Raw genomic sequence first — 20,887 nt, 5'->3', positions numbered from 1 at the left:
ATTTGCGAGTTCTAGGCCTTTGTTGCTGCTCCAAATGTCAACACGCGGAGCATGGCCAAACACGAATTTTCCTGTAATAAACTTGATTTTACATATAGTAAGGGTAAGTGTATATATAATTGTTCCCAAAACTAAATAAATTTAAATGTTTATATCACCATTTGACTTGTAATTCAAAAGGCGATTACGCTATCGATTCAAACCAATGACCAACCAATCAGCGCCTGGCAGATTCAAAAACTATCAAGTGTTTCATTTTCAGGCGTTCCATTTAGCGCGCGCCTTGCCATTCGTTTCAACAGCTGTTTGGTTGATTGGTCAAAAGGGAGGCCGAAGTAGAAGCGGTGTTTGTTGCACAGCTCAATTGTGTGGACGCTTGGAGTCGGCGATTGTGTTATCGTAATTGCTATTATTCAATATAAACAAAAAGCTGGTAGCTTAGCGCATTGACATCTACTGATAACTGATAGTTATAGACATCGTCACACAGGAATAAAAGTGAAGAATTAAGGTGGGCAGTGAAAATTGGCAAAACAAATCGTTGCCAAGGTCAGTCCGATAGCAAAATTAAATATATATGCACATACGTATGTATGTATCTTTAGTATTCACATATACATATATTTATATATGTATGTACATATATGCAGTTGATTTTGCCGTTAATATGTTTGCTCGAATAATTTGCAGATATTGCTCAAAAGCTCCCAGCAGTAAGAACTAAAATTCCACCACACTGTTGCTTGGCCACGCGCTTCGAATACATCGCCAATTGCTGCGCCGTCTGTTTTGGGAAAAATTTTGCAAGATGGGTTGCGACTCAAAGGTCGAAAGCACGGACGGCTTTGTTAACTGGCAGGATATAGTTGCACTGACGCAAAGTCATTGTAAGATGCGTGATCCGTCAAGAGTGGAGCGCATCATTAATGAATTTGTACAAGGCGGACCAGAGCGCATGCAGCTTGTTTCGGATTTTGATTACACCATAACTAAACAACGAACGGAGGACGGCGGCCCAGTGCCCTCAAGCTTTGGCATCTTCAATGCATGCAAATCCCTGCCAGTGAGCTTTAAGGAGGAATCGAACAAACTATATCACAAATATCGGCCCATCGAGATCGACCCGCATATGCCACCCGAGGAAAAGGTGCAGTACATGATTGAGTGGTGGACAAAAAGTGGCAAACTGACCAGTGGATTTCCCTTCGACCAGGCAGAGATTGATCAGATCGCTGGCAAATACAAAAATGCGCTACGTGACCGTACACACGAACTGTTCGATGATTTGAATCGATTGCAAATACCAGTGCTTGTGCTCTCGGCTGGCCTAGGCAATTCAGTGATTTCTTTACTAGGGCAAGCAAACCTCATGTACCCAAATGTAAAGGTTGTATCCAACTTTTTGCAGTACCGCGACGGCTTGCTGGATGGATTTCAGCAGCCCATGATACACACATTCAACAAGAATGAAGCTGTATTAGATGGCAGTGAATACTATGACCTTGTGCACAACCGGGATCACATAATCGTGATGGGCGACTCCATAGGTGATGCCGATATGGCTGCTGGTGTTCCGGCTTCATCGCACATTATGAAAATTGGCTTTCTATTTGATCATGTGGAGGCGAACATGGAGAAATATATGAACACATTTGACATCGTGCTGGTCGATGATCAGACTATGGATGTACCCAGGGCGCTTCTTGCACTTATCGAACGGCAGCACAAATTACGCTTGGCAGGCAATGGTGTAGCTTCAGCAACACTTCTGCATACATAAATATGTACAAACATGCATACTACGGGCTAATACTTATTAGCAGTAAAATGCTATAAAGCAGAGAAGCTACTAGTTTTATAATGACGATGGGGTACAGTTAAAGTGACTCAGTGTATAACATTATTTTAAATTACTTTTTTGTTGATAATAATAACAACATATGTATGTTTGCAAATGTATATCTTGTGTAAATATACACACATTTGATAGAATAAACTGATTAAAATAAAGAGAGTTGGTTTTAACAAAATTGTTCACTCTAGAATAGGGAAGCTATACAAGTATAAACACCTTCATGAATATCATTTGTACCCTAGGGTTTCAATTGAATTTATGACTTTTAATCAATTTAATTCTCAAAGCATTTGAGAATAAAAGCATAGTAGAATAAAAAAATATGATGTAGATATGGTATAACGTACATAGTTTTATGGGAATAGGGTGCGATCGAAAGGTAGGTTTTAAATAAACATCTTTATAAATCACTCTATACATTCATTTAATCATAAATTATAATCATTTTAGGTTTTGTTCATAATTAGTAGTTTATGGAAGAAAACAATATATATTTGATGTATTTTAATGAGCGGTCTTTGTATTTAGGTGGAGCGATTTCCCAAGACACGAAAGATTTTGTTTAAAAATCAATCAGTGTGCACTTTTGCTGGAACGTTTTCGTTAATTCATACATGACGTATGTTATATGGTTCGTGGTAGTACTTAGAGCCACATTAGTTTGCTTAAATTTATTTCCCACGAAAAAGCCGCTCCCCCCAGGAAGAATATGGAACAGTACAATGTACAATTTTTTGTATTGAATCTTACTGAAATCCATTTAAAAAAAAAAAAACAAAAATGTAACGTACAACACTGGAACAATATTAGTGTTGATAATTGTCACTGAGTATATTTTGGTTTGGTATTTTTTGTTCAGTTGATTTTGAGAAGGCACCACCCCTGGCAGTGGTTCAAGGCAGCACTTTGTCGCGAGCAGTGCTGCCATGCGCAATAAGTGCTTGTGGCTTGTCATCGTTGTTTCATTTACATTACAACAAAATTTCGTTTTTTTTTGCTTAAAAAAAAAAATAAAGTTATCTATTACAGTTCCAACAATCCAGATATATTGCGTACGCTCTGGTATTGAATGAACTCTCTTGGACAAGGAATTATGTGCTCGCCATAAAATTGCTGGTAGTAAGTAAAATCAGCTGTGCCAGCCAGTAGGAAATTGGAACTGCACAGTAAAAAGCAACACAAGTGCAACGTCATGTTTGGCTTCGATGGAGAGTATCGCCGTCGACCGGTTCAAAGTCTTGGAGGCGCCTCCCACACATGCGACCGTGACACTGTGATTCGCAAGGCGGCCCAGGAGCGTCAGAAGCGGAACGAGCTACGTCAGAAGGCCAATGGAGCTGTGGTACTGCAGTCGTACGCGCGGTCCTTCATATATCGTCAGCGTCGAAAACGTGCTGAACGTGAAGCCTTTGATGCATATTTGCATGCACATCGGGACCGAATGATTGAAGATGATAGTTTGTCGTTTCTAATGCGGCGTCTGAATTTTTTCTACAGTTGCCGTGTGGCCAAGGACAGCGAACGACTGGTAGCACATACATGCTTTTTTATATGTGTTTGCATTGTTTATAAATTCGCACTATATTTTCAGATCGATATCTGCCAACAGATTTTGCGTAGTCCTGCACGTCTTTTGCAACACGCGGCGCTGGATCCCATTTGGCTGCTGCGCGTCTGTAAGCTCCTGGATGCTTGTCTGCTACAGTTAACGCTCTCGCACAGCGCTCAGGCCATCCCTCTGCGAATGCTGGAGACTTTTACCACCGTCTCCGCTGTAGAGCGCTATGTGGAGGATGAGACAATGCTGTACAAGTATTTGGATCGTGTTTTTGGCTTTCTCATTGCACGCAATTATTTTCTGCGCCTGCGTCAGCTTCTTGACGAAAAGTGCCCACCGCTGGACGGCGAGTCCTTGCATGCACCCAGTCCTTTGGCTGAAGCACTGCTTCAGTTATTGCTGCGCCCGCTTGTTATCTCCCGACGTGGCAATGGCGATCAGTCTTCAAACTTCTGCCGAAGATTCATTGTCCATATATTGGCCTCGCAGCATACGGAGCCGGTGCGCTATTTTGTGCTACCTTGCTTGGCCGAGTGTGCCGAGTTTCCATTCGACTTGTTGATGCATGTATTGAATGGCTTACTAGAGCATTGCTCGCCGGACGCTGGCGCCTCCACTATGCCAAGTTCGGATAACAAAGCAGGCGGACGTAATAACTTGTTTTATGGCGCCGACGTGGTGGGTAGGGCAAAGCAAAAACAACAGCTCGCATTCCCAACGCGGAAGGAGGTGTTTAGCTCGTTTCTTTTGAGCTCGCTTTTGGTGCTTGATCGCAGGCAATTGGGTGAGTATTAAGAAAAGAAGCGCTGCTAAGCATATAATGACTGCTAATATTTGTTACGCATCAAAATGCAGCTACGCTTCAGCAAAGTTCCTTGCTCATCGCTTATGTGCGCATCATTGCCGAAATGATGCCCAACATTTTACAGCTGCCAAAATCCACACTCCGTTCGTACACGACCACACACAGGCAGCATGACTCAGATGACTCCGATGAGTCTGATGATGAGTTAGAGGGGCCGTCGTGTGCCCTGGACTACGATATGGAGCAGCAGTTTCGAGTGAGCGAACTGGACAGCAAGGAACGCGATTGTCTGCTGGAATCAATAGCCATACTAAACGAAACACAGCGCGTAGATTTGATTGTCCAACAGCTAGAGCCACACATAGAGCATAGTCAGCTGATCTATGCGCTCTGTGAGATTTGTCACAATCTAATGATCTACAACAAGCATGCGGTTTACGAATACAAGTAAGTAGAAGAAATATGCTTCTAATGCAAATCATCGAATGGTGAACTGTTCGTCTTTTCTGTTTCTGTTATTTGCCTGCGCAATGTTATGCCCTATGTTCGCAATTGGCCAACGTTTTTTGCTTTATGAAATATTCGGTCATTAGTTTCCAGTATGTGCATAATGTGAACAGCTGAAAACGTATATTGCTTTGTGGAGGAAGATTTAATATTATGAGGATCAACATAGAATCTATGACTATACACAATATGTCGTAAACATTGCGAAGGCGACGGACATGTCTAACACGACTCGTCTTCTTTTGCTGATCCACAAAGTGTGGGGTCTGCGACGCCCGTTTTTGCTGTTTACACAATAATTCCTTATATGCCTTTACCTTTTATGTTCAGGGTTTATAAAAAATGTAATCCGTCTGCGATATCTAAAGCTGATACATCAATTTATTAATTTTTCAATGAATATTATGTAGATTCTAATTACATTTAAACTTCTTTTGTAGACTGTTGTATACATTGGCCTTTACTCCGAAATTTATTCGCGCCGTTTGGTTCAAGTTGGCAGCCGAATCTACACAGTTGGGATTTTCAGCTCCTCTAATACTCATTTCGAAGGGTGTTGTCCGTGAGTATCAAATACGAAGTGTAAAACTTTGTTGCATCTCTTAATCCTAACTCTATGAACAGCCAAACAGCAAGGCGTCGATCGCACCATTCCGCTGCTGGCCACATTCTGCATGCTCTTTGGACGTTTGCTGCCAACACTGCACGATGTGGAGTTTGTGGAAAACAAATTGCTTGTCACACCTGCCACAATACAACATGTGCGCCTCATGCCCTTTTCCATTGCTGAAATTGTGCAAATGTCCAAAACGCTCAAGGAGATTAGCTTGGGTCTTGTAGAGCTGGCCTTTCCAGAGACGCGCACCAATCTGCAGAATTATCGCAGTGTGCTCGGCCATACAGAGGCAGATGACAAGAAGTTCCGTCACCAAAAACAAATCTGGGCCAACTTGCTCAATGTTGTTGTGTTTGTGCTTAATCAAATACATACACGCGACTTGCGCTTAGGTTTTTGTCCGGAAGGACATTGGACAGTTAGTCGTTTGGATTTGCCGCTGGACCGACCAACGGACTTGCCACTGACTCATAGTAGTCGTTTGCGGGGTATTCGGCCGTTTCAACCCATACGTGACTTCACGCGAGAAGATTTTGAGAATGGACCCCCCATGTCCACCAAACAAATTCGCTCCATTACCATATTGCGGGAGATACCATTTGTAGTGGCATTCAACAAGCGTGTTAGCATTCTTCAGGGCTTAGTGGCTGCCAACAAGATGCGCGTGCAGGGCCATTTGCAGGCATTTTTACAGGGACCCTCGATTATGATAACCGTAAGACGTTCGCATCTGTACGAGGATGCTTACGATAAGTTGCGGCCGGAAAATGGTAAGCTGGTGCAAAAGGGTGAATCGGAAAATCAAAAAAATTCCAGTATCAGAGTAATTTCAACATACATGTTCTTTATTAAGTCGCTAGTATTCAAAACATTGTGTACTTTCGTTATTGGTTTATATATATATATATAATAGAATATCCAATCTGGCGAACCATTTCTAATGAAAATAACTTTTACAGAACCGGACCTGCGCTTAAAATTTCGTATACAGTTCGTGTCTCCGTTGGGGCTGGACGAGGCAGGCATTGATGGCGGTGGCGTGTTTCGGGAGTTTCTTTCCGAGCTCATAAAAACAGCTTTTGATCCAAATCGGGGTTTCTTTATGTAAGTTATGATTATAGAGTCGTGTAATGAATTTTTTTAATATCAGCTCATATACATTATTAGGGTCACTACGGACAACAAGCTCTACCCCAACCCCAATGTTGCTGACCTATTTAGCGACTTCGAGAAACACTATTATTTCATAGGCCGAATTTTGGGCAAGGCCATTTATGAAAACTTGCTGGTTGAGTTACCCCTGGCAGAGTTTTTTCTAACTAAGCTGGCTGGCAAATACTCCGATGTGGACATGCATCAGCTAGCATCTCTAGATCCAGAGCTCTATCGAAATCTGCTCTATCTCAAGGACTACACAGGCGATGTGAGCGAATTGAATTTAGATTTCACGGTGGCTAGCAGCTCGCTAGGCCAAACCCAAATTGTAGAGTTGAAGGCACAGGGTCAGGTCACACCAGTGACTAATTCGAATCGAATTGAGTATCTCCAGCTCATTGCGGATTACAAACTGAATGTGCAAATCAGGCGACATTGCATCGCCTTTCGCAAGGGTCTGTCCAATGTACTGCCAATCGAATGGCTGTACATGTTCAGCAACAAGGAGCTACAAATACTAATATCCGGTGCAGAAATTCCCATTGATCTGGAGGATTTGAAGAAGCATTGCAAATATGGTGGCGAATACTCGCCAGAGCATCCATCAATTGTTGTATTCTGGTCGGCCTTGGAGAGTTTTGATGATCTGCAACGTCGACAGCTGTTGAAGTTTGTCACCAGCTGTTCGCGTCCGCCGCTTTTGGGATTTAAGGTAAACATATTTTTAATCAGATAGCACAACCCTTGCTTATTACATACACTCACTTTATTTTAGGATTTGGACCCGCCATTTTTCATTCAAAATGCTGGCGACATGGAGCGCTTACCAACAGCCAGTACATGCACGAATCTGTTGAAGCTTCCCCCTTTTAAGACAATTGAACAAATGCGCGAAAAGTTGCTCTATGCCATTCAGTCCGGTGTTGGCTTTGAACTGAGCTAAGCAGAGTGTATTAATACGCACTTACATAACATGAACACCGACACCCACCCTTATACCCAAGGCAAAATAGCAATTATTCCATGTAGTTTTGTATTGTATGATATAATTAACATAATTGTTTAATGTAAAAATACGAAGCTTATGAGGTCTGTTTTCCATGCTTGTGTTTACTTCTTGTTTTCTCGTATATACACAAAACGCAATATAATTTAAATGTAAAAAAAAAAAACAGACAAATCTTGTTGGTTTGTCGATTTCAAGATTCTATTTATGTAAGCAGTCAACATCTTAGTAAAATTGATTTATTGTAAAATACTTACATATCGTATACTAAATGTATTTATGGAGTTTCCATGTCTTTGTTCGTTGTTTAATTATATTTAATTATACTCTGTACCTGAAAAGTTCAGGTTCATTCGCACAATAGGAGTGAGTACAGAGTTGTGTTTAGACTGCAGCCATAAAAAAATACGAATTAGGGTGTTACCAAGGCAGTGCAACAAATATCAATTTTTGAATCTATGTACATAAGTATATATAGTAGCTACAGGTATGTCTGCCTGTATTATCGCGGGAATCACCGAAAGTATAAGGGATTTAATCAGCAAACTTAGTATTCATATTCCCCTAAGCCCGAAGTGATTTTTACATAACATTATAACTGTTTACCCAAATTTGCTTACATATGTATGTATGTGTCTTCATGACAAGTGTTATCGTGTTTTGTTGTGTTTGTGTTCTTGAAATTAACGGATACAGGCAGATAAGAGCTATCTTGATATAATTGTTGAAATTGAGTAAAAATTCCGAGAATTACGAGAGATATGGAAAATCACTAATCCCGGGGAAATGGGTGTGAAGATAAACTTTCTCGTATCTGGAAAAATCTGGATACCAAGTTTGGTTATTATATTTTTCATACTTTACGGATTCCTTGCGTTCGTATGGACGGATATATATGTATATTGCAAGCACTGCTACTGGCTGTTGGCCCCAGTGTCCAAAGCCCAAGCATTGTAGATAATGCGTTCGTAAACAAATACTGGAGCCGAACTGGCATAGATAAAGTCAATGTGATTGTAGCCGCGAACTTGATACAACGTAACACGACTATTGCTCAGCTCTCGGGTTAGTCTTGCCACATCCGGCAGACTGGCAAGTGCATCCCGGGTTCCGTAAAAGAGCAGCAGCGGTACATGTACATTTCTCAGCTGATAGACCGGTGGTGTCGTCTGCCCGTACCGCTGAATGTTCAAAATCGGTGATTCGTAATCGTACTGCTGAAAGTTTCCTGAAATGCAGTTGGTGTTGTACAGAAATGGAAAAGGACAAAGTAAAAATATTGTCCATACCAATACTCAAATATATTTCACTGAGAAGAACAAGAGCAAATTGTTGTACTCTGTACCTGAGAGGTACAAGAGTTGCTGTTGCTGCTTTGGCTCAACACTGTACTGCACACATGCTCACACACAGACACAATTCCGATGTAAATGAGTTACACCAGTTCAAATATGCATTACCCAAACTATTGTTATTAATATTTTTTGTTTCTTTAAATGTGTTTAGTCGTACACAGGTATTCAAAGCCAGGGCATCCAACTTTAGCTTTTCCACTTGAAGGGGACTATTTGTTATAGTTGGGCATATAGTATATGTATATCTACTATGGACGAGTGATCTCAACTTTTAAATACCCTGTATCAACATCAATTAAAACAATAACCGTATTTTTTTAATATACATTTTTAAACATTAAAAACAAAAGAATATTACATCAAAACAAGAGAGAACGCTACAGTCGAGCAAGCCCGACAGTGTAATACCCTGTACCCAGGTAAACTTCCGTCACTGAGTTATATGCGCCCAAAGCAGCAGCAAAAAGAGGAAGAAGAAGAGCGAACTTGTTGCTGCAGTTTGTGGGGGTTGTACTGGCGAGAATTTGTTTCGCTAATAACTTTTCTTAGAATCGACAGAATTGAATAAAATTTTAAACAACAGTAGATATTTATTTATAAATTATGTGTGCAAAGTTTGGTTTAGGTAGCATTTGAAATGTGGACGCTATGGACGAAATTCTGTAGCGAGGGAAGGGGGGGAAAATTAAAAAAAAATAAGATAAACTCGTCCTTTCTCGGACCTAGGAGAATCTGGATGCCAACTTTGGTTATTCTAGCTTTTATAGTTTCTGAGATCCTTGCGTTCATCCAGACGGACGGACATGTCTAGATCGATTTCTCTTGTCATGCTGATTCAGAATATATATACTTTATGGGGTCGGAGATGCTTCCTTCTGCATGTTACATACTTTGCACAAACCTAATATACCCTTTTTACCCTACGGGTACAGGGTATAATAAATTTAAAAATATTTGTATAACCTGGACTCAAAGAGTAAAACATATACTAGTTTAGTGCGACTGCGTAAAATAATGGCTGACAAGCACCAAATGGATGTGATAGCGAATTTAAATTAAAATTCCAGGTTTGAAGGGATTTATGGAAAATTACTCATGGCGGAGGAGTGGAGGGGAGGGAGAAAAATTGCATATCCACCATCCATCCTATGTTCGAGCGACTTTAGTAGTTTTTTAAGCTCAGTTAAAAAACTGTGATGTATCGCGAGTACAGACAAATGGAAGCTTGAAGGCTTGAAGGCAAGTTTCGAGCCATATGAACTTACCAGCATTGATCAGTTGTCCAAAATGTTTTAGCTGAAGCAGCGACAGGCCCGCGGGAGTGGTCTCCAGAACGTGTGAGAAGATATGCTGTGTGGGAATTAAAGGTTTAAATTGGTTTCGACGTTCAAATTTAAAGCGCTGCTCGACGAGCCGGAAACACGCCACTTGGTCAGATGGCAATGCTTGCTGCATGTATGTGTGCGTGTGGGTGTGTGTGTGTGCACTGCTATTTCCGTTACGACGCAACATAAAAGACGCGGAAGTGCGCACCCACACACATGCACATTCAGGCACCAACAAACGTAATCACACACACGCACACACACACACACACACACACACACACGCAAGTAGCCATTGCTTTGACTTATTTGAGTTTGTTGTTGGGTCGCAGCTGGGACGGGTAACAAAATTTTATTTGCCATTATGCTCACATAAAATTAGTCGCTTATTTGGCGATCTCAAGGACCCGCACCCGCTTACTCGTAAGCCAGGGCCCAAACCAATCGGGCTGTTAACAGGTGCCTGTGCCCCGCCCCTAAATACTTATAAGCTCATGTAAATCCCTTTCGCTTTAAATTGAAATGACAGCCATTCAAGTTAGCCTGGATGCTTGTGCTTGTGTGGTTCTGTGTGTGCTTTGTGAGCGTGTCCTGTGGCGTCTGCCGTCATGCCACTGCATGCCAAGCCAGGCCACGTCCTGTCAGCGGCGACATATTTTTGTTTTGATGTTTATTTGATTTTCCGCTTGCTGCCGCCATGGCTACAGCTGCCACTTCCCCTCCCTTCCTGTGCTGCTTACCAGTCCTGCTTTGCACATTTTTCTTTTTTTCTCCATTCGTCCTGCAACTTGTGGCAAATAGTTTTGTGTGTCGCTGCACAGCCGGCAGCTTGTTTGTATTCCAGTTCTTTTCTTCCTTTGCTGCTTCGAAGTTCACTCGGGTTGCCACTCAACGGCGACGCATTGCAGTTGCAAAGTCTGTTGAACTTTATGGCATGTGGTTGGTCGGATGGATATGGCGATGGCAGTGGGGTATAAAGAACAGCTAAGCTAAATATGCACAAATATTTATTTCTATGTGAGCATATTGTGGCATGTAATGTTGGCGGCAGTTGTCACAAGTATCGCTCCACTTGGATGTGGACACGGACATCCCCCGCCTTCGTCTTCCCATTTACAACTACTTCGGTATTTGCACAGCAATTTTGTAGCCCACGGTGTGACTGTGTGTGGGTTGGCGGGAAGGAGGAGGCATGGGAAATTCATGGGAGCTATGACGACTTTGATAGATATGGCACGCGTCTGCATTCCCATACAGTTCGGCAATCCGAAGCTAGATTGGTAAGTGGACACAAATTGGTGCTAGGTGAAGGTGAAACCCCCCACTTCCCCCCTATGGGGGTTTTCCCCGTTCTCGATTCGTATAATCGCTTAGTGTCTGAGATCACTAAAAGAGCTAGGGTCACCAAATTTTAGTCCCATATGCCTTATATGAATACGTATAAAATGTGTATTTTGGAATTTCCCTCCCTCTCCTACAACTCCCCTATTTCTTGGAATTTTTCGTTGAAATTCGAAAGATACTTCCAGTTAGTGATGATGAGTCTGTATGCTAAGTTGTTAATGCTTTGCACAGACACACGCATAATTATTCTTCACATACATATGTACAGAGTATTTCAAAATCGGGACACCCAACTTTAGCTTCTCTACTTGTTTATTTTGTAAGCTTTAATAGGTACGGATTCCTTTATTTTAACACAATTTTAAATTATTCTCTCACTAAAGATGTAAAACTCGACGAAGCTTTTAACATCGTCGATCCATCGATGTTTGTCCAAACTTTGTAAGTGTAAATGTATCGTTTAGCGGTCAAATTTCTCGGTGGGGCTTATCGGATAAGGTATGTTTGTATTCATTTTTGATGTTGTCATTAAAATGTGTATTTGTTTTATATATTTTAGATTGGTAATCATTTAATCATAATTTTGATTCGTATAAAAATCGAAGTTTAACCCTCTCTTGTTAAATGCTAAGGTCGAGCGGGCTCAAATCTTAAATACCCTGCACCACCCCACAAAAAAAATTAATTAAAATAATTTAATTCATTAAATTAAATATAAAATATTCCATTATTCCAAATTAGTTTAAAATTCCAAGAATAACGGTTATAGTTATAGAAAATCGCGAATAGCGGCGAAGTGGGGGGGGGGGGGTGCATCGGGAAATGAACAAACATGCCCTTGCATAGCTATATCGACTTGTCTTGTCATCCTGATCAATAATATATGTATATACTTTGTGGGGTCTGCCACGCCTCCTTCTGTGTGTTACATACATTCGCACAAAACTAGTATAGCCTTTCACCCTTTGGGTATAGGCTATAAAAATTTGGATCGATTTTACCTCTCTTGATATTCGAACTCACGTAAAGGGTGTATAATTGCACATATACAAAACAATTGCGTCTATGCGAGTGTATGAATGCCTATGCGCATTCGTGTCTGTGTAAACATGTTTGCAATCAACCAAAGCATCAGCATCAACAACATCAGCGGGCAGAAAATATATTTATGACTATAACTTCTTGTTAAATCGGTCTATCATAGTGAAACTTGGCATACCAACACATAATGACTAACTGGGGGTATTTCCCAAATTTTGGTAGTTACATCCAGTTAGTGCTTATGTGCCTGTGTGCCAAGTTTCATCATGATAAGTCAATTCTGAAGAAATTTAAAGCCATAAATAAAATCGCTGCTCATGCGCTGCCTGCGGCTGTTGTTGTTGTTGCTGCTTTGGTTCAACTTTGTGCTGCATATATACACGCATATAAACACGCATAGGCATAGCATACATTTATAATGCTGTTAAAACTGAACATAAACATGTCTTCTAATTTAATTTAATTAATTAATTAACTAATTCAATTTTTTAAATAATTTTTTTTTTTAATTTTTTCTTTTTTAATTTTCCTTTTTTGTGGAGAGTACAGGTTATTTTACTGTCGGGCTTGCTCGACTGTAGCGTTCTCTCTTGTTTTTAATTTTACTACTTTTTTTTATTTTCTATAATTTTTGTAAACATTTAGAGTATTTCAAAGTCGGGACACCCGACTTAGTCTTTTTTACTTGCTTATTCCAACAATATGCTTCAAAGCATTTAACGTTAGCCGAATTTTGTGTGCCAAGTTGTGTGCTTTTGTCTGTATGGAAATGTAGGATGAGGTCGACCTCATGTCTGAGGTATCCAAAGCACGTTGCGCCTTAGCTATCTATCTGTCCTACACTTTGCCTTCCCATAAAAAACTGTAAACCCGGATTCAAATGCAATACGAAATGGGCTTTGCTTAGCCATACGGTCCAAAAGCCAATTGCCAGGCCCTTTACCCTAATAACTAACAGCCACTTGGTAGAAACTCGCACTTGCTTTCCTGCCACACTCAGTGCCCACTACACTAAGCTAAGCTCTTTGGAGTACTCGCGCCCACAACGCCAGTCCCGCCTCAACATACCGCTCCATACCCCCCACACTACACAGATAAGCCATAAAGTTTTGCAAATATAAAACGGCGCGTACTTGCACACGAGCGCGATTTATTTGCCATATTTCATGGAAAAACAAAATTTAAATGTGCCGTGTGAAAACAAAAAGTGTTTAAGGCAACATGCCGTATACGTAACGTAATGTGTTGTGTAGTTAACCGAAAGTGGAGAACGGGGAGCGACAGGCAGGTAGGCAGGATGGCAGAAAGGCATGCAGGCTCGTTGGCAAAAGTTTTGCGCACCTTTTGGCGCACATTACAGAACAAATAGAACAAATGTTGGCAGGACGGTAGCGGATGGAGATGTCGGAGGCTGGACAGCTCGTTTACGCATTTAAATTCAAATAACTTTTATTGCAAAACCTAAAGCTGCTTTAACGGAAAGCCGTATGTCTGCCTCCATACAAGTGTGTGTGTGTGGGCGTGAGACTGGGCTTCTGGGGTACTCCTGAGTGCAATAAAAACTTTTGCATACAACAAAAGTTTTGGATGCTGCTTTGTTGAAATTATTGCGCATACTCACACGATCCGCCGGATAGTCACTGAAGCCCACACAGAGGGAGATGAAGAGCGTGCAGAGCGCATAGGTGGGCAGCGTGGCACTGCAGATGAACTGACCCCCCACCTGAGTTAGCGCCGAGGCGGGCAATATTTCGTGTAAGCCCAGTTGATTTAGCAGACGCTGTGGATGAAATACAAAATACTACATAATATATGTGAGTTGCATTCTATAGCGAGAGGCTGCGAATTACACTCAGAAATTGACAATTAACATCATATGCTATTCGATTTCCTGTACACGCTATTCACGCACGACATGTCCACTGGCTTTGAAATATAACTTGAAAGTCCACAGGACTTAGCCAACGCAACATTAGCAGATGACACAGCCATCCTGGCCAGGCACAGATGCTTACATGCAGCTTCGAGCGCAAAAACGTTGGACAAAACGTTGGAATATTGGCATCAAACATAGAGTCGGATTTGAATGTCGCCAAAATTGGCGATGTTATCAACGGCGAGGAGGCTGAGAAGAACGCGCCCTATTGACCTCCCCAACAGACATCTCTAGTGTCTAGCTTTTAATAACCCCATCATTTTTTAAGGTGATTGTATTTTTTTTGAATGAAAGTTTTTGTAGTAATAACAACAAAAATTAATATAGAGAACTAGCGTCCTGCCTCTGCTTCGCACGGGTATTTTTACAAAAATTTGAAAAACTATGCATTTTTTGCTATGAGTTACAAAGAAGGAGTAAAATTTATTTTGGATATTATTATTTTATTGGTTTTTTGTTCGTTTTTAGATTTTTTATTATTCTTTCTCGGTAAAATATATTTGATGTTATCTTTTGTGGTCTTCAACATTATTCACGGTGTCGATCGATTCGTAATCTTTTATTTGGCTGGGGGCTTTTGAATAATATTGCCTTAATATGTACCCAAATGGTAAAAGGCTACACTAGTTTTGTGCGAATGTATGTAACCCACAGAAGGAGGCGTGGCAGACCCCACAAAGTATAAATTCTTGATCAGGGTGACAAGCCGAGTCGATGTAGCCATGTCCGTCCGGCTGTATGATACACCCCCCACTCCCCCGCAATTCAACTAAAATTTGGTAGCTACATCCCGTTAGTGATGTGTCCGTATGCCAAGTTTCATCATGATAGGTCAACTCTGAAGAAAGTTATAGCCGTAAATAAAATCCCATGCGCTGCCCGCAGCTGTAGTTGTTGTTGCTGCTTGGGTTCAACTTTGTGCTGCATACATACTTACAGACACGATTCTGATGTAAATGTAGATGAACATGTCTTTAATTTAATTAAGTAATTTAATTAATATAACTTTTTTTTAATTATTAAAAAAAAATTTGTTTTCATTTTTTTTTTTGTTTTTGGTGGGAGGTACAGGGTATTTAAGAGTTGAGCTTGGTCGACTTTAGCAATTTTTTTAAAATTTTTTCTTTTTTTTCATTTTTTCCTTTTTGGTGGGTGGTGCAGGGTATTTAAGAGTTGACTTTAGCATTCTTTTCTTGTTTAAGGTAATTTGTTTACACCTTTGGTTACATTATTGGCGTTTTAGTAAGGATTCCATTCTGTTTTGACAATTTAATATAGCCCATGTTAACCGTCGATAGTGTAGCTTCCCAACACTGAAAGAATCCATTAAATCGGTCCAGTAGATTCGGAGCCTTTTCAATTCAAACAAACAATCAAATCTTTCCTCTTTATAATATTAGTATAGATAAAATATTTTACATAGCCCCTGAAAAATGCTACAATCTAGCATCAAAACTTGCAAGTCGTTAAATTTGATGACATCATACATATACGCTTTTAGAAACTGGTTTGAAAAAGTATTTTCAGGATTGTGTTTCTTTTTTTCGGACTCTTCGAGCCGTAAAGCTGGTGTCATTTCGTTAAATTGTTTTCCCATTTTCAAACAGAATGGATCAATGTGCTATGAATATCATGATGAAACCTGAGGATATATAAGCACTAACTGAATGTAATTGCCAAATATGACTAAAAAATTTCAAGAATTGCCGGAGCTATAAAAAAGCACTAATAAATAATGAGTTGTTTTTTTTTTATTACCAAAGTATTGCTGGCCAGCAGGTTTAAGGGCGGACTGCTTAAGTGCTTCAAGAAGGCGACGGGCGCCATTAACGACACACTAGCCAGTCGACCGTTGTAGTCTTGCCGTTGGGCGAGCAGCACCAGAAGGACGGTGGTGCCTTGAGAGTGACCCACGTAGTGCAGTTGGCGTTGGCGAGTGATAGCTAGGACATAGTCTAATACCGCGGGTAGATCAAAGATGCCAATCTCATGCCAGGTGAATGCCCAGAACGCAGGCTGATCTGCTGACAGAGTTCTATGTTTTCGTGACAAGGTCGTGCCCCGAGCATTGGGCATCCATACGTCGAAGCAGCGCAAGTGTAACCGAAAAGCGAGAGCGCGTGCGCCACCCGTCGTCACAAAGTCTCCGGCCGAACCTATAAGTCCGTGCATCAGCAGGAATGGACGCAGAACAGGACACGTGCGATTCCTCGGCGGCGGAATCCGGTGCACTGTCAATTGATAACCGTCCGCGGTCTGCACACGATGTACCTGACATTTAAGACCGTTGCGCAGGACAATGCGGCACACGGTGTCCGACTGGGAGAGAGCGAGGGGTAGACCGAGGGTCACTAGGCCGCTGACAAACACAAACACACACACTTTGGCCCTAGACATGGCGCTGCGTGACGTTGAAACGGCGACTGTGAGGCGCTACTGACGCCTAATAGGCTTTATGTGCGTATACGCAATGTCAATAAATAATAACAGCTGGTTGAGGCTTATAAAAATAACTCTGTTGAGCTTTTGAGCTTTGTTTAGGGCCGACTTATAGTCAAGATCACTATATTTTATGGGCATGTACTCGTTTAGTATGTATTGTGCTTGTTCGCTATAGAGGAGAGTTATTTCTAGAGCTTTGATCAAAGTCTGACAACTGTCTTGTGAACAATATTTTTTGCAGAAACAGTTCCCCTAAAAGCCATTAAACATTCAAGTATAATATTTTCTTGAATATAAAAAACAAGAATTTAACCATTTTCCTTCAGAAATTCATGTTCATTAAATAAAGAAAAAACATTAACATTATCTGATTTGGGGTTGGGGGAACCTGAATATCAAGTTTGGTTATTCTAGCTCTTGTACGTCTTGAGATCTTTTCATTTAGTTAAACGGGCAGACGAACATGGCTATATCAGCTCGTGTTGTTATACTGATCAAGAATATATATATACTTTGGGGGGTCTGCCATGCGCAATAATCTCAGGAAGTACAAGAGCTAGAATCACCAAACTTGGTATCGAGGTTCCCCTAAGTCCTAGGCAGGTCGAGTTTATTTTTTATAGCCTGTACCCAAAGGGTAAAAGGCTAGGCTATACTAGTTTTGTGCGAATGTATGTAACACACAGAAGGAGGCGTGGGGTCTGCCACAAAGTATATATATTCTTGATCAGGGTGACAAGCATAACTCCATAACTCATGATAGGTCAATTCTGAAGAAAGTTATACCCATAAATAAAATCGCTGCCCATGCTCTGCTTGTAGCTCTGCCCGCAGCTGTTGTTGTGTGCTGCTTTGGTTCAACTTTGTGCTGCATACATACACGCATATAAACACGCAGAGACACGATGATGTAAATGTATGCTGTTGAAACTGTACATAAACATGTCTTCTATGTATGTATTAAATAAATCTTATTTAATTTAAATTATTTATGTAATTTATTTTAATTTTGCATTTTTGCGGAGAGTACAGGATATTTTACTGTCGGGCTTGCTTGACTGTAGCGTCTATGTTCTTTACTGTACGGTGACTCTAGAACAACTCATCCATCTTTATTCTTTTTCGTTTTCCTTAAAAGTATCGATGTATTTCTTAAGCTTATCGGTTACGTTGTATTTTCGATTATCAGTTAATTTGGAATTTATTTACATTATTTAATGTATAATGTTAGTTTAATTGGTATAATTTGTTAATGTTGGGCCGTGTTACGAAAAATGTTCGTCGTGCCGGCGCGTGAGTTCCCTTAAAGTTCCAGTTCGTGGCTGCGTCGGGCTGAAAAATGTCGACTCATGCCATCTCTAATATTTATGTATGTATGAATTTCATATGCACATACATATGTATGTTGTTTATGTACATAAGTGTATGCATATATGTATGCATGTGAAATGACGCCAGTCTCCGTTTATCGGCATAGTTGATTTATAATTCGAATTGCGTTTACGTGTTGAAAATGCAATCGTGCTAATTAAAATGACCGCGATTGTGCGTGTGAAATGATTACATGTGGCATGTGTACTTGAATGCTGTTCCTCACGTGTACTTATGAGCACTAATTTAGACTGCTGGAAGAGGTGTAGGAGGTGGTTGCAACATTGGGGAACAGTGCTCCTAGTGTCTGGTCAGCTAGTGTGGTAACTACCTGTATAATGTTGCCATTGTTGTTGCCACATTATACAAGGTGCTTTCCAAAGTAAACAGGACTTTTTGAATCTACCGCCCCCTGGTGGCGCTATCTATATGTCGTGGTGTATGTGGTGCGTTAGAATCGGCTATCTTTATCGATTGTCCAGTGAGAATTTCATCGACTGGAAGTGAAGTTATTGCGTTTTAAGTGTCAGTATGTTTGTGTTATAGGTGCGAAAATGAGCTTCGAATAAAGAGCCAACATTCAATTTTATTTTAAAATTGGTAAAACTTTTACCGAAACGTTTCAATTGATGAAACAAGTTTATGGCGATGATTGCCTATCCCGTAGCAGAGTGCACGAGTGGTTTCAACGTTTTCAAAGTGGTCGTGAGGACATAAATGACGATCAACATGTGGGCCAATCAAAATTCGTGATCACCAAAAATGCCATGAAAACAGTCCGTGAATTCATCAAAAATCAGCCGAAATCATCATTGAAATTGATGGAAATGGAATTGAACATCTCCAAAACATCGATTAATCGCATTTTGACCGAACATTTGGGCTTACCAAAAATCACATTTCAACCATTAACCACTCGCCGTATTCACCTGATATGGCACCGTGTGACTTCTACCTTTTCGGAAAACTAAATAAATTTTTCAAAAAAAAAAGAATTGTTTTCGTTTTTTAATAAAAGTCCTGGAACTTTTGAATTGCACCTTGTATGAAACACGGCACTCGTGTCAATGCCGTGCAGCGATGAGCCACGATCAAAAAGCAATGGCACCGATACCATCAAAATATCGAAGTTTGAATGCAATAAGCAGAATATTTAAATAATTAAATCGAATTATTTATTGAGATCAATAAGAACAAATCATATACATACATACATACATCTGCCCGCAATGCGAAGCAGAATATGCGTGGCTCCGTTATTCGGTTTCTGCTTTACTATCGCTTACGCAGTCGTTGCCTAGCGACGGTAACTGCAACATTTTGGCGTTTTGCGTTTGCAATTAACATTAAATGTTTGCAATTAACATTAAATGTGTAGCCGTAATTCTTGGAATTTTAAACTAAAATTTGGTAGACACATCCAGTTAGTAATTATATATCCGTATACCAAGTTTGATTATAGATTATTATTGATGATTGATTTGGTTGATCAGAAAGAAATATAAAACAGTTTGTCCTGACTGACTGACTGATTGGCAATCAACGCACAGCCCAAACGGTAAGAGCTAGGAAGCTGAAATTTGGACACAAGATCCCTCTTATAGTAAAAGTGAGCACTAAGAAGGGGTTTCGGAAAATTCGAGCTCCAAAGGGGGGAAAACAAGCTCCAACGTTTGTATGAAAAATCTACAATTTTTATCCGATTAACTTCAAACTTAGTTTGTATATTCTCACAAAGAATACAAAAAAAACTGTATACTTTTCAATATTTTTCCTGCGGCCTGAAAAATAATGATTTTTCGGTGGAAAATTCGGTAAACGAAAAGCTATGTGCAATCAACGCACAGCCCAAACGGTTAGAGCTAGGAGGCTGAAAATTTGACACATGTTGTCTTCAGTGGTGTAGGTGGAAAATTCGAGCTCCAAAGGGGGGAAAAGTAGCTCCAAAGTTTGTTTGAAAATTCTGCATTTCTGAATCGATCAACTTTAAATTTGGTTTTTATAATCTATAAAAGAATACAAACAAAACTGCATACTCGGAAATTTGTGTTGGAGCTTGAATTATTGGGGTTTTAATATTTATTCATTTTTTCAAATGAAAAGTTTGTGTTATAAATTTTGTCCGATCGATTTCAAATTTGGGTAATATAATCTACGTAACTAAAATTACAACTTTGCATTTAACGATTTTTAAAATATGCATTTTACAAATGCAGGCAGAACAAACAATACAAAATATCAAACAGTTGGGGACAACTAAGTATACATACACACACACACACACATACATACATACAAGCAGCTGTTCGTGTAGTTGCGTGCAAACGGTTGAAGTAGCCAAAGCAAAATGTGAGACAGTAATGTATGAATGTTCATTTGTACACATGTATGTATGTGACAGGGCAAGAAATGTTAATTAATTAAAAATTATTAACATTATAACATAAACATTTTTATGTTATTTTTTCTTTGTTTAGTACATTTGGCATAAGGGGTTTTTAGGACAACGGACTACAAGGCGTACGCTGGTTGGGCAGGGGGGACATTGCTCCCCTTAGAAAGAATTTCGCA

The 20,887-nt window shown here is 40.2% G+C and overlaps 3 protein-coding genes across 4 annotated transcripts; 2 read left to right on the top strand and 1 right to left on the bottom strand.

Moving 5' to 3' along the window:
• The first annotated feature begins 337 nt into the window (after nt 1-337).
• On the top strand, nt 338-2,010 carry LOC115624699 (7-methylguanosine phosphate-specific 5'-nucleotidase). 2 transcript variants are annotated; one of them, XM_030519515.1, is made up of 2 exons: nt 338-511; nt 691-2,010. In XM_030519515.1, the coding sequence occupies exon 2, from the start codon at nt 809-811 to the stop codon at nt 1,778-1,780; it is 972 nt and encodes a 323-aa protein (XP_030375375.1). In that variant the 5' UTR covers nt 338-511; nt 691-808; the 3' UTR covers nt 1,781-2,010. The 2 variants fall into 2 exon arrangements, with proteins under 2 accessions (XP_030375375.1, XP_030375374.1); XM_030519514.1 differs by having other exon boundaries at nt 338-549.
• Nucleotides 2,011-2,797: 787 nt separating this feature from the next.
• LOC115624751 (ubiquitin-protein ligase E3C) lies at nt 2,798-7,592 on the top strand. Its single transcript, XM_030519581.1, has 8 exons — nt 2,798-3,383; nt 3,447-4,197; nt 4,269-4,665; nt 5,166-5,287; nt 5,350-6,111; nt 6,301-6,445; nt 6,509-7,208; nt 7,272-7,592. Exons 1-8 carry the CDS (start codon nt 3,048-3,050, stop codon nt 7,437-7,439), a joined length of 3,381 nt encoding a protein of 1,126 aa, XP_030375441.1. The 5' UTR covers nt 2,798-3,047; the 3' UTR covers nt 7,440-7,592.
• An 824-nt stretch (nt 7,593-8,416) lies between these two features.
• Nucleotides 8,417-16,690, bottom strand: LOC115624860 (lipase 3). The gene is made up of 4 exons (XM_030519706.1): nt 16,262-16,690; nt 14,189-14,347; nt 10,123-10,207; nt 8,417-8,730 (listed from the first exon to the last, which is right to left on the bottom strand). The coding sequence occupies exons 1-4, from the start codon at nt 16,673-16,675 to the stop codon at nt 8,417-8,419; spliced, it is 972 nt and encodes a 323-aa protein (XP_030375566.1). The 5' UTR covers nt 16,676-16,690.
• Between the last annotated feature and the right edge of the window lie 4,197 nt (nt 16,691-20,887).

Source organism: Scaptodrosophila lebanonensis, unplaced genomic scaffold (assembly GCF_003285725.1).
Source record: "Scaptodrosophila lebanonensis strain 11010-0011.00,11010-0021.00 unplaced genomic scaffold, SlebRS2 tig00000061-arrow-pilon, whole genome shotgun sequence".
Taxonomy (NCBI): Eukaryota; Metazoa; Arthropoda; class Insecta; order Diptera; family Drosophilidae; genus Scaptodrosophila; species Scaptodrosophila lebanonensis.
Note: the sequence above shows the minus strand (reverse complement) of the source record. Positions and strands in the feature narration are given on the sequence as shown.

Coding starts and splice junctions, on each gene's coding strand:
- LOC115624699 (XM_030519515.1), top strand. CDS start 809: ATGGGTTGCGACTCAAAGGTCGAAAGCACGGACGGCTTTGTTAACTGG.
- LOC115624751 (XM_030519581.1), top strand. CDS start 3,048: ATGTTTGGCTTCGATGGAGAGTATCGCCGTCGACCGGTTCAAAGTCTT. Junction 3,384..3,446: donor CCAAGGACAGCGAACGACTG/GTAGCACATACA, acceptor CTATATTTTCAG/ATCGATATCTGCCAACAGAT. Junction 7,209..7,271: donor CGCCGCTTTTGGGATTTAAG/GTAAACATATTT, acceptor ACTTTATTTTAG/GATTTGGACCCGCCATTTTT.
- LOC115624860 (XM_030519706.1), bottom strand. CDS start 16,675: ATGCACGGACTTATAGGTTCGGCCGGAGACTTTGTGACGACGGGTGGC. Junction 14,348..16,261: donor TGCTGGCCAGCAATACTTTG/GTAATAAAAAAA, acceptor TTTCATCCACAG/CGTCTGCTAAATCAACTGGG. Junction 8,731..10,122: donor TGGACAACTGATCAATGCTG/GTAAGTTCATAT, acceptor ACTGCATTTCAG/GAAACTTTCAGCAGTACGAT.